This window comes from Clinocottus analis, unplaced genomic scaffold (assembly GCF_023055335.1).
Source record: "Clinocottus analis isolate CAN_PGR_092001 unplaced genomic scaffold, fCliAna1.0.p SCAF_4, whole genome shotgun sequence".
In the NCBI taxonomy this organism is placed as follows: Eukaryota; Metazoa; Chordata; class Actinopteri; order Perciformes; family Cottidae; genus Clinocottus; species Clinocottus analis.
The window spans coordinates 16,786,876-16,798,668 of record NW_027176153.1 but is presented as its reverse complement, the minus strand read 5'-3'; the positions used below and the strand labels follow the sequence as shown (position 1 = coordinate 16,798,668).

Here is an 11,793-nt window from a genome sequence, read left to right as displayed (position 1 = left end):
TAAGTTGGGTATTACGTGAGCTGTCTCTTTTGTTTTTACATTCTAGTAAAGGTTGTCGTCTGAAGTGGTTTTGAACTGCACCTGTAGTCAAGGGTAAGACAAGTGTCTGTCAAATGTTAAACACATCGTAGAACTTTCCCTCAGCAGCATGCATGTGGTGTCTTCATCAGGATGGTGATGGGTGCATTGAAGGTCACACAGGTCGTCAAAGTATGAAAACGAATATTCTCTGTGGCTTTTACATATTGAGATCTGTGTTTCTGAATGTTGTGATTCACTGCAGGGGTGGTTATATTTATGGACTTTTGAAATTGCACCTGGAACTTATATGTGGGAGCAGACATAACAGATTTTCCGCTGCACAGAAAAAAAGGTCAAAACCTGAAACAGACAAAACAAAAGTCTGTCATGTTCGGCAAAATGTCATATGAATTTAAAGTAGTCTACGGTTAGCCTTATTCTTTGTTCACACTTTACCTGTTTCAACTGTACATCTTAGAAGAAATACCTCCATATCTAAGAAAACTTAACATTCAATACACAAGAATATTAAATCGTTTTTAGATATATTATAGTAGCCAAGCCACCACGTTATATATTATACAGCTTATATTTGTTTTTACTTTTTGATTCGCGGTTCACAACATACAATATTTGTCTTCTGTGATAATTAACACATATTAAATGTGTATTTATTCATGTAAAAAGTTCAAAACAAGAAAAATTACAAGTTCAAATTGAACATTTCAAGACAAAGTAAATGATTAGGCTTCAATTACAAAACCCTTACAGTCGAGTTTACCTTCGTAAATGGTACACTGTTGAAATTATACATGCATTTTTGTTCCAATCACATGAACTGGAATATTTGTAGGTATGTAATATCTAATATAAGCCTTTTTCTTATTATTAACTAAATATAACATACAGATCACAGGCAGATTACTACACAATTCGTTTGATCCTAAAATGTGATGTCATGGAGTGATGGAGCTGTAGCAAAAGTTTTTGGGAGCAGTAGTTATGTGATCAGCACATTGATTGAGTAATTGCAAAGCCTGTAAGACGTGGAATTAAAAATGTGTTATCTTGATGAAATACTTAAATATCTAATCTGCTTGTTTTTCTATATTTTCACATTGTGTGAAACTCTGTCCACTTTGATTATAAAATATAGGTCAAAGATGTGGATGCCATCATAGTCGAACGAGAGGAAATCACTTTTACAATAAACTCAACTTTATTGACAGTAAAAAGTTTCGAGAATATCGAGGGGCACGCATCTGTAACTGCAAGAACATCTCGGAAAGCAACATGACTTATTGAAATAATGAGGCAGTTGTACATCTTTAACTTTGAGGTAAAGTGTTTTGTCATGTTACATCATTCACAAAATATCATATAACATTTAAAAGTCTACACAAGGAGACAAAAACCCATGCCTCATTTCACTTCTTGAAATTACTTCACATTTCAAAAATAATTCACAATTCAGGGAAAAGCAGAAAATGACAAGCACACATGCTATATTCCATTCACACACATTTCTCTACTTATCAAACCAAGTGCATCTTTAGATTTCTTTTTTCTCAAACGGTTTCAAGTATATTTTTGCCTGCGATCAATCAAAATTAAGTTAAACTATGAAGCAGCAAACCCACAATAACAGGTAAGAATACTGAGTTTGGTCTCATTCATGTTCCCAATATTAACATTATCAGATAACTCACCATACTGTAGCAATAAGGTATTTGGGTGCTATAAAGAAGCAGGAGGTAACATTTTATGGACTTGAGGAATATGCTGGATAAGATTTGGAATATAGCTGATTAAATACACCAAGGCTGAAACAAACAACACTAAATAGATAATCACAAGTGATAACTGAACAGATTGAAAATGATGTGTCAATTCATTTTAAATAACTCATTTGTTAATTCACTTACATTAAGCAAATTGTTGAATTTCTCAGCCTCAACTGCTGAGTGCAAAACGAAACAAAGTAATTGTTTCAGTCACACATTGCAGAAAACTTCAGTGTTGAACGCAGAACCAGTGCAACGCTTTCTGTTGAAGGCCGGCTCCGTTAACAATACACTGGTGTCGCAAATAAGAGGATCAAATACACTGCCTGGCCCCAAAAAAAAAGTCGCCACTAAAAAAAAGGTCACACACACTAATATTTCATTGGACCGTCTTTAGCTTTGATGTCGGCACGCACTCACTGTGGCATTGTTTTCATAAGCTTCTGCAATGTCACACGATTTGTTTCCATCCAGTGTTGCATTCATTTCTCACCAAGATCTTATATGGATGATGGTAGAGTCTGACCACTACACAAAGCTTTCTCTCCACATCCCAAAGATTCTCAACGGGGTTAAGGTCTGGACGCCATGTGTGAAAATGATGTCTCATGCTCCCTGAACCACTCTTTCACAATTTGAGCCCAATGAATCCTGGCATTGTCATCTTGGAATATACCCGTGCCATCAGGAAAGAAAAAAAATCCATTGATGGAAGAACCTGGTCATTGCTGAACCTGGTCGTTGCTGAACCTAGACCTGACCAACTGCAGCAACCCCAGATTGACCACCCCACAGAATCCCACAGGCTTGTTCAGTAGGCAGTAGTAGCTAAATCCAGGTGGCGACTTTTTTTTGGGCCAGGCAGTGTATGATGAGTAATATGTGATTTATCAGTGCAGTAGAACAATCACAGAAAAAAAAGAAATGGTAAAGCCATCAAGTGCTTCGGTAAAGATGTTCATACATAAGCAGGGGACCTAAAAGTGCAAGCCTGTTTAGGTGTAGCACCCTGGGCCGTCTCAGTCAGGCTCTTACTGTACACTACATGGCTCGTGGTCTGATCTGCACCAGTATGCTAAGGCTCACTTTAAAATCCAAAAATCTACTAAACATCTGAGCCCTGAAGGCCCTGAATCTTTTCAAGTTAATTTCCCTCACATTGTCCCAATAGTCTCTCTGGGCAGCTGCAAATATTCTCTCTTCTGAGGTGACTTCACACGTGCTGTAAACAATGTATTCCTACAGCAGCGCACTACTGTAGGAGTTAAGGCAATCCATAACTGTGCTTTGTCTGTGACAAAAGCTCCTCCCAAACCCAGAGGTACAAAGCTCTCAGTGCATATTAAGCATACCTGACACACGACACAAAGTACCGACCTCAACCACAAAAACAAAGCTCTTAGTGCATACTAAGCATACCAAATATAATTTTTTTAAATGTACATGCCATGCTTACCTTAACTGCCTGTGCACAACCTTCCAAAAGTGCTAACTAAATCGCTTAGCAAAAGATGGCTAGTTTGATTTTCCAGCACCAGTTCCTCTACAGTTTTTTCTTTAAAGTTAAGAGGAAATCCCCAAAGAAGGCACTTTTGAAGCAAAACCAGTAGTTTTGCCGGATGATTTTATATGGGAGCGCAATCAATCATAGAATGCAATTTGCCTCCACTAAACTCTAAATGGTACGGTAAAAAGATCTTTCACTCGCGCCTGCTTACGTTTAATAAACGCTCTCACTGTAAAACCACGAATCCTTTATCTGACACTAGGGATTTAAAGCAACTGATCTGGTGCAGAACAAACAGGAGCCGACAACTTTAGAGAGCAACAGTCACCTCTCCTCATCCGACCACTCCCCCCTCTCCTCAGTCCACCTGATGCTCTCCGCGGCTGATGTGAGACGAGAACTCGTAGCGGTCCTGGCTGCGGTGGCCACAGATGTTGCACTCGAAGGGTTGGCGGAAACCGTGGCAGCCCATGTGGATGGTGAACATGACATGGTCCAGGAAGAGGATGCGACAGTGCCGGCAGTGGAAGGAGCGCACAGGCTGACCACCCCTGTCTAACACATGCACAATCTCCTTGGAAGAAAGGGGCGAGACGGGGCTCCTCTTTACGGTGGGGGGCACAGGACACGCTTTCTCCCACTCGGGGTCCAAGTCTTTGGCCTGCTTGGGGCTGGAAGTGGAACGGCTGCGTGGCAGTGCTGGGGTTTGGTAGTGGAGGTGGTGGTTGTTGGAGGTACTTGTCGGGACTGTAGCCCTTGTGCTCTGCTCCTCTGCTGTGCTCTCTGTGTCTGTAGAGTCGGGGCAGCCGTTGGGCGAGGTGAGGAGCCTACGGGTCGAGCGCTGGTCATCGCGGCCTTCACCTGCCTGCTGCCTCGCCAGTCCAAAAGACACTGCTGCCAGCCCGCCTCCAGCATGGGCTCGGGGCCCCTGAGGAGTCAAGTTGCTGTTGACGGAGCCCATAATCGTGCGTATCTCCGTCAGGAAGGCAGGATGGAGCTGAGACAGTGCAGGCAGCTCATGGTTCTCCTGTTTACCCCTGCTGCCCTGGAGATGTGGACTGGCCAACCCAGCAGAGTCCCCAGACGGCTGAGAGCTCATGAGGTCCGTCTCTTTCTCAGAGCCAGAGGACAATTCGTAAGGTGCTTCAGGTAGGTCGAGGTGCATGTGCTTTTCACCTATGAAAAGGAATATCAGCAATACAATGATTAGGATGAAAGGTCTCCGGGTTTACTTTGGAGCAACGTGGACCAGATCAGACAAAGATCAATTTCTTAATAATTCAACCATTTTTTAAGCTAAATATTACATTGTGTGACTTAAATGGAAAATAATATAATTAATAATAATTACAATTGGTTAGACATATATTTCTCCACTCTTACCTAATATGAATAACATGGGTTGTCGGATTAAAATTAACTCACCCAAAAACTTCTGTGGTGTTGACCTCTTGCGCTTGGTGATGCTAATAGCCAGTCTATCCACAAACTGGATTTTTTCATTGGATGGCTGAACCAAAGGTTTTGTAATTGTCTCCATATTTACTGACTCTTCACCTGCAAGCAAAAGTCAAACTCATTATGTGGATGAATATGTTTATATTGCTTTATTCAGTCTGTTTGCATTTACAAGCAAGGAAGACACTTTCTTGTGTGGTGTGATGTGTTACCGTGTGCTGTCTGTGCAATGACTGCTGTCTGGTGGTCCAAACTCTTCAAATAGCTGTGGCAGCGCTCCAGATGTTCCTCCAGTGTGCTCTGTTGTTTATAGCTGCGACTACAGTAGCTGCACTTGAAAGGTTTTCCCACCGTTGGAGACGAAGCTGCAATTCAGACAAAAGACACAGAACTAATAGATGGATAAAATGTCACCCTCGATGGACACCGTTGATCAAATGTAATCCGCTGAGAAATATTGTGTAAACTTCTATAGCGGTGTTGTTTATAACAATATTGTTTGAGAGGGGATTTTCTTTTGAAAAGAACAACTCATCATTGGCTAGGTTTGAGATAATGGATTTCCCCATTGATTGTCAATTCACGAAATCGTTCTACATTGCTCGCCAATGACGACAGAAAACGCCTAACCCTTTACCGCAACAACGTTTCCTCTTAATAAGCCGTCGGAAAGACTGACGTCAATTCGCTGAAATCCGTAAATGAACCTCTTAGACCTGTGGAGATCCATCGAGACCTATTGTACTGTACTGTGTCAACAGGATTTCCTGTTTTTGACAAATTTTAAATGTCATATTTTTTTCTCAGTACATATTCAGTACCTATTTCCTCTGAGATTCACAGAAGGGGGCCGTTCTAATGAGTCCCCACTTCCACCGCTTACCGTTGTTCAATACATTATACTCCATCACATTAAGGATAGAACGACTGCATTCATCAGGTTAAATAACTGACTCTTCATGGCTTATGTTTAATGTGTTATGTACTGTGGCATTGCACTTAAAGCTCACTGATTTACCTGCATGTGTGCGTAGATGTCCAGCCAGGGCATCTCTCCGGCGACAAGCGTAGTTGCAAACGGGACATTTGAAAGGCTTCTCTCCCGAATGCAACTTGATGTGGCGCAATAAGTTCCCCTTCTGGGTGAAGGAAGCTCCACACTGGTTACAATGGAACGGCCTCTCGCCTTTGAACACATGGACAAACAGGATTTTAGAGGGGATGATTTCACGTATAGCCTTTTATTTCATGATATTTAGGGTGATACTCTGTCACTGCCTTGCTGGCTTGTTCCCACCTGTGTGGCTACGCTTGTGCACCATCAGCACGTTGGGCCCGATGCAGATCATGCCGCACACCTCACACTGGAGCTTCCCATTGGGCAGACGGAGAGGTCCTGGTGAAGCAGAGTTTGGACTGGCCATCTCATTATAAATGCTCCCTCTGTCTCTTCCAGTCCCAGTATACTCTGTGCTCCCTTCCTCCATGGGGTCCCCTCTGTCATCCCCCCTGCCATCGTCACTCACAGCCTCTCTGTTCTCTGGCTGTGGAGCACCTGGTGACTCATCATCGCTGCACAGCTCAACCTTGATGGAGTTCGCTGTGTAGAGAGTGGGTGAGGAGGGGGAGAAAAATCACTTTTACTTGTATAATGTCAATGAAGAATTCTATCATTTGTCCATGCGGGCATAATGAAGCAAAGGAATGATAACTGACCACTAATGGAGCGGTGTGGGGATGACTGCTGACTGTTTGGGGATCTTGCTGAAGGGCCCTGTAACCCGCTATAAAAATCATGTTCCGTTGATGACTCTCCTTCATTACCTGAGAAACAAATATGCCCTTGTTATTTAAGGAAGCATTGCAGTTTGGAGACTGTGCACACATGCATATTGTTTATCCCTGATATATAAACTTACCTTGTGCATATGAGCATCCATTGCAGTCATCAGCATTCATTCTCTCCCCAGATGCCTACAAAAATATGATTTAAAAAAAGGGCTGTCAATGTAACTCTTTCCAATTTATAATTGTTGGACTGTTTTACTTCCGAAGTGTTAACATAGATCAACAGCCAGCCAAACTCCCTTTCAAGAGCCAGGAATGTGAGCGTACTTGCTCCTTTATTAACTTCCAACATCAAATCATCTTGATAACGTTGAATCAGAGTGAAACTAGAAAAGAAAATACAAAACATCTTATCTGAATAGCAGATACATGTAAACAGCCTTATGTTCACAATTCAGCTTGAAATGCTAACAAAAGTCACTATTCCTTTATGTACAACACATGAAGAATATAAAACACTTACAATCATTGCCTTCTGAGGAATACAGGCCAAAGATTACTGTGGATCAAACATGGGGTGCCACACAGCCATGACCAAGCTCCCTGCAGTTTACAGCTCTTCTGGCATTTACATATGCCACTTAAGATCTAATTGTCCTTACTTGACTCCTGACTGTCCCTTGGTAGGAGCAAAACAACATCAGAGATAGGGCTTAAGAATGTCTTTGATTTGCCTTTTGATGTCGTCCTGACTTCAATTTTGCAGACCTTCCCATCAGTGCTTGGGAGAGTTGAAGCGACCAGTCCCATTGGCCACTTATTGCGGAGTGATTGGCTCTGTTTCAGTAGCACAATGTCTCCAACTTGCATGTAAACAGGAACGCCCACCTATCATCACTCTGTGCTGCTCCTCTTCTAGTGTGTCTGGTGAACAGAGTCCAGGGATCAAAAACGTCTAATGTGCGTGAATGGTGGAAATGAGCTTAGACGTTCTGGGGGAGGTCTGCCATCTTTTGGACGTCAAGCTTTTCTTTCAATTTGCGACAGGTAACGCTGTGATGAAGGACTGAACTGATCACACTCTTGCCAGCTACAATCAATAGGCCAGCAGCCCTGACTGCCCCTTCAGTGAATTGTCGGCCCTGATGTGCCACCTTTGTGTGGTTGTAATTCACCAGTAATTTCATGACATGACTTTGTTTTGGGAGTGTGATTGGATCCTTTACCTCAGGATCAATTGCTGCATGTCTCAGATGTCCTCTGATCCGCAGGAGACCATCACACATGAAAGGATCAAGATCCAGGATTGCACTTGATCTTAAGACCACTCTCTTCTCTTGCGACATATTCCTCTGGATAAGCCTCATTTTGGACAGACTTGGGTATAACCATCTTAGCTTTTGCCGACTCTTCTTGAGTACATTCCCTGATGCCATCTTTTGCATGTGTCTGTCGAGTCTGACTTGTATGAACGAGTATAGAAGAGTGGTCAGTTGTGGTCTCACATCTGTATCTGTTTCAGGATCCACCATCTGAAAAGACTGATCTGTATCAGGTGGAAGTGGTTTTTGAAGGAAGTCTGGTCCTGTAGCTGTGATGCGGCCACAGACCTGGTGGTCAGCTGTATTTTTGTTTCGAGTGCCTTTCAAAGATTAAAGGCAGGAGAGGGCTTGCGCACAGTTATTAGGAAGGGATGCTCTGGGTGCCCGGAATAGCAGGGGAGCAACCCAGCTGTTTTGCTCATCTCGGTAAAGCATTTCTTGCATGGTTTTCAGGAATATCTCATATTGAAAGGTCAAGGCAGGTTTATTGTCATTTTCTGTATTAATGAACACCAGTGGCGGGCCGTGGTTTTGGTACCTACGCAAGTGTCCCGGGAGTTACAGACCGACTCACTCAACACACGCCGTGTTCATACAGTCCACCACGTGTGGACAGCACTCTGCGAAACGGCCCCACCATGAGCATGAAGGGAGGGAGGGCGTGGGGACCGACCCGCGGAGCTCTACCACTTTGAGAGATTAAAAAAAAGAGAGACAGCTGACGCTCCCGTTCAGCAATGCGCTTTTATGGAGAGCCATTCTGGGCTTGAGAGGAGCTCACAAGGGGCAAGTGGACCGACCCAAGAAGCCACTTAAACCACCAGCGGACACCCCCACCAAGCAACACACAGTCAACAGCCATGATGTGATGTGTCGGTTAGTTCCACACTCATTGCAATTGACTTCCACTGTGCATTCTCTTGCCATATGAGTTGTAGAGCAGTGCCTGAAGTATCGCCGGTGTTCATTCGGTAAGACTTACTGTGCAGTGGGCAGTAATTGGCAAAACCGTAACTGCCATTTTTGGTCATGTGCACTCCATGCACTGAGCTTGACTCTGCTGTAGTGGACACGACAGTGTCACGGACAGATATAGCCGCCTTCAAACCAGCTTGCCCTGTTATTAGTCTTTCACTGCGGTAATGAGCAGGGCCACTCTCTATTAAGACAAAGCTCGGATCATTTCTGGCCGTTGCTTACTTGTGTACAAAGTCAGTAAAGAAAGAGAAGGGTGGAAAGCAAACACTATAAACCACTTGAACTAGCAGAAAGACCTTTTTCTTGAATATTGGGGGGCAATTTCCTTACAATTGGTTTAATGCCACTTGGCGTGTCAAGGTAACTAAGACCAGTTAAGTAACCATCCTCTTTGGCAGAAAGAAGCTCCATGAGTAAATCACTAAGTTCTCTGAGTTTAATATTTTCCTTTGATGTGGGACGAGGAAAGCTGGCCTTTCTCAATCACTTCAGGGGTTGCATAGCACTCTTGTCCAAGACAATTGAAGTGTGGCTTCTGGGTTGTTAACGTAGACTGCCCGAAGTTCCTTTATGTGTTGAGAAGATTCTTTTCCAAGCCATTTTATCAACAGATCTAACTCTTCACCGACTGTTAGCTCTAAGCCTTGAGAAGCATTGGAAAAGGAAGATTGCCATGCACTGGAGCTCTCAGGGCGATCATCGAATTTACTGAGCCTTGTGGTTACTAACTCTCTGCGGGACAGATATTTGGCAAAGTCTATCATGTTAGCTGCTGGAGTGATGGTAGAGCCATGCGTTTTGTTCTTTGTAAAACGGTTTGGTTGACTCACGTGAATGAACGATGAGGGGTCCTGTGCCAGATTGGTCTTGTTGGAAAAGAGAGGGTCTGAGATGGGATGCTGTGGCAGGTGTCTCTGGTATCCTGATGCAAGTACTCAGTCCGCTGAGTGTGCCTTGGCATTGTGGGCGAGACGTTATGGTTGAATGCAGGATTAAATTCAATCGCTTTCCGTTTTACTGATGGCGATGACATTTTAATGTGGAGAGGAAGTGATGTATCAGGAGGAGGTATGGTAAGGTAGGTGTTGTCTTGAGCCTGATGTTGCAGATACGCCTCTGTTTGCTGTCTGATTGTCTATGGTGAGATGCTGCTCCTAGCACTTTGCATATCCTCGCATGCTCTTCCTGCAGCAGCCTCGAAAACTTCTGCCTCTGCATTCGCAGCAGCAGCTGTTTTTTCGAGTTCCAGTGCTTCTAACTCTGCATCTAGTGTAGCTTTTTCCATATCTAATTTGGCTGTTTGTTTTTTCAGTTCCAGCTCCTTTTGAGCATATGCAGCTCTGGTGCGCGCAGCTTCAGCTGTTGCTCTTGCTCTAGCAGCAGCACTAGTCACTGAAGACTTAGAAAAGGATTTTGACACCGATGACACTATTTCATCTTTTTCTAAAGACTGGTCTTTCATAATTGCCGCTAATAAATCTCTCTGATAGTATGACTTTTCACTATACTGTACTATGTGTTTTACTTCTGAAGTGTTAACATAGATAAACAGCCAGCCAAACTCCTTTTCAAGAGCCAGGAATGTGAGCGTACTTGCTCCTTTATTGACTTCCAACATCAACTCATCTTGACAACGTTGAATCAGAGTGAAACTAGAAAAGAAAATACAAAACATCTTAACTGAATAGCAGATAAATATAAACAGGCTTAGGTTCACAATTCACCTTGAAATGCTAACAAAAGTCACTATTCCTTTATGGACAACACATGAAGAATATAAAACACTTACAGTCATTGCTTTCTGAGGAATACATGTGAAGGATTACTGTAGATTAAACATGGGGTGCCACAAAGCCATGACCATGCTCCCTGCAGTTTACAGCTCTTAACTTCCTACTACCTGTTTCTCACAGGTGTCAAATTAAAAGCTCTACACCCATTTATGCATGAAACAATGAAAACACATAACAGTTAACTTAAACACTTATTTAATATATGGAGGGTAGAACAATTGTCATTTTTAAGAAGATCTTTGAGAAGAATTTTCTGAATCTTATTCTTATAATATCTTTGTTACAAACCACATAAAATATCCTTACAAGAATAGGAAAACAGATGGCTTTTCACTTTGTGTTACAAGTGTCTAATAGTGAGTTCTCTGTAATAAACTAATTTAGTCAACTTGCTGCCCTGATATATGAGAGGAAAGACTGTTGGAGGAGGAGTTAAAACTACTGGGGGCGGACAAAGTAGCAGAAACACCTTACACTAATGACGTAAGCTCAACAAAATGTTACAAAATGTTATCCCAATTTCATTGATACCAGGAGGGGATTCAGCAGTGAGCAGTACAAGAAAGACTATAATACAAATTATATATATATATATATATATATATATATATATATATATATATATATATATATATATATATATATATATATAAAGAGAGAGACAGAGAGAGAAAGAGAGAGAGAGAGAGAGAGAGAGAGAGAGAGAGAGAGAGAGAGAGAGAGAGAGAGAGAGAGAGGAATTCAACACAAGTTAGATAGATAGATAGATAGATAGATAGATAGATAGATAGATAGATAGATAGATAGATAGATAGATAGATACTACAGTACACCTAACCCTAACCATATAGGCCTAGATGCAACCAAAGCCAGTAGTGGATATATATGTACACACATATACGTACATACATACATAGATACATATATTATACATACGAGATTGTGTTGAGATTTAGGGTTATATTTAGATGCTGACAGTTATCATTTGTTCTTTCTCATTTTTTTTCTCAAGAGGTATGGAGACTACACCAATTTCCAACACAAGTGGTGCTGAGTTACAAGAATTCCAGACAGAGAACATATTGATTGTATGTGAGTTAAGGTGAGGCTCTATTTTATTTCATGTTGGGGAAAAAAGAGAG

The 11,793-nt window shown here is 42.2% G+C and overlaps 1 protein-coding gene across 3 annotated transcripts in view; it reads right to left on the bottom strand.

The window, feature by feature from the left end:
- Positions 1 to 1,278: 1,278 nt before the first annotated feature.
- ikzf4 (IKAROS family zinc finger 4) overlaps positions 1,279 to 11,793 on the bottom strand; it is an 11,363-nt gene continuing 848 nt past the window's right edge. For 2 of the 3 annotated variants that reach the window (XM_068596999.1, XM_068597001.1), the window contains exons 2-8: positions 6,690 to 6,744; positions 6,487 to 6,594; positions 6,068 to 6,370; positions 5,789 to 5,956; positions 4,983 to 5,135; positions 4,738 to 4,869; positions 1,279 to 4,488 (exon numbers count right to left, since the gene is read on the bottom strand). In XM_068596999.1, the coding sequence (XP_068453100.1) occupies positions 3,671 to 4,488; positions 4,738 to 4,869; positions 4,983 to 5,135; positions 5,789 to 5,956; positions 6,068 to 6,370; positions 6,487 to 6,594; positions 6,690 to 6,729 (1,722 nt within the window). In that variant the 5' untranslated portion in view covers positions 6,730 to 6,744 and the 3' untranslated portion in view covers positions 1,279 to 3,670. Of the gene's footprint in view, positions 4,489 to 4,737; positions 4,870 to 4,982; positions 5,136 to 5,788; positions 5,957 to 6,067; positions 6,371 to 6,486; positions 6,595 to 6,689; positions 6,984 to 11,793 lie in introns of those variants that run through there. The other variant, XM_068597000.1, reaches the window with a different exon arrangement.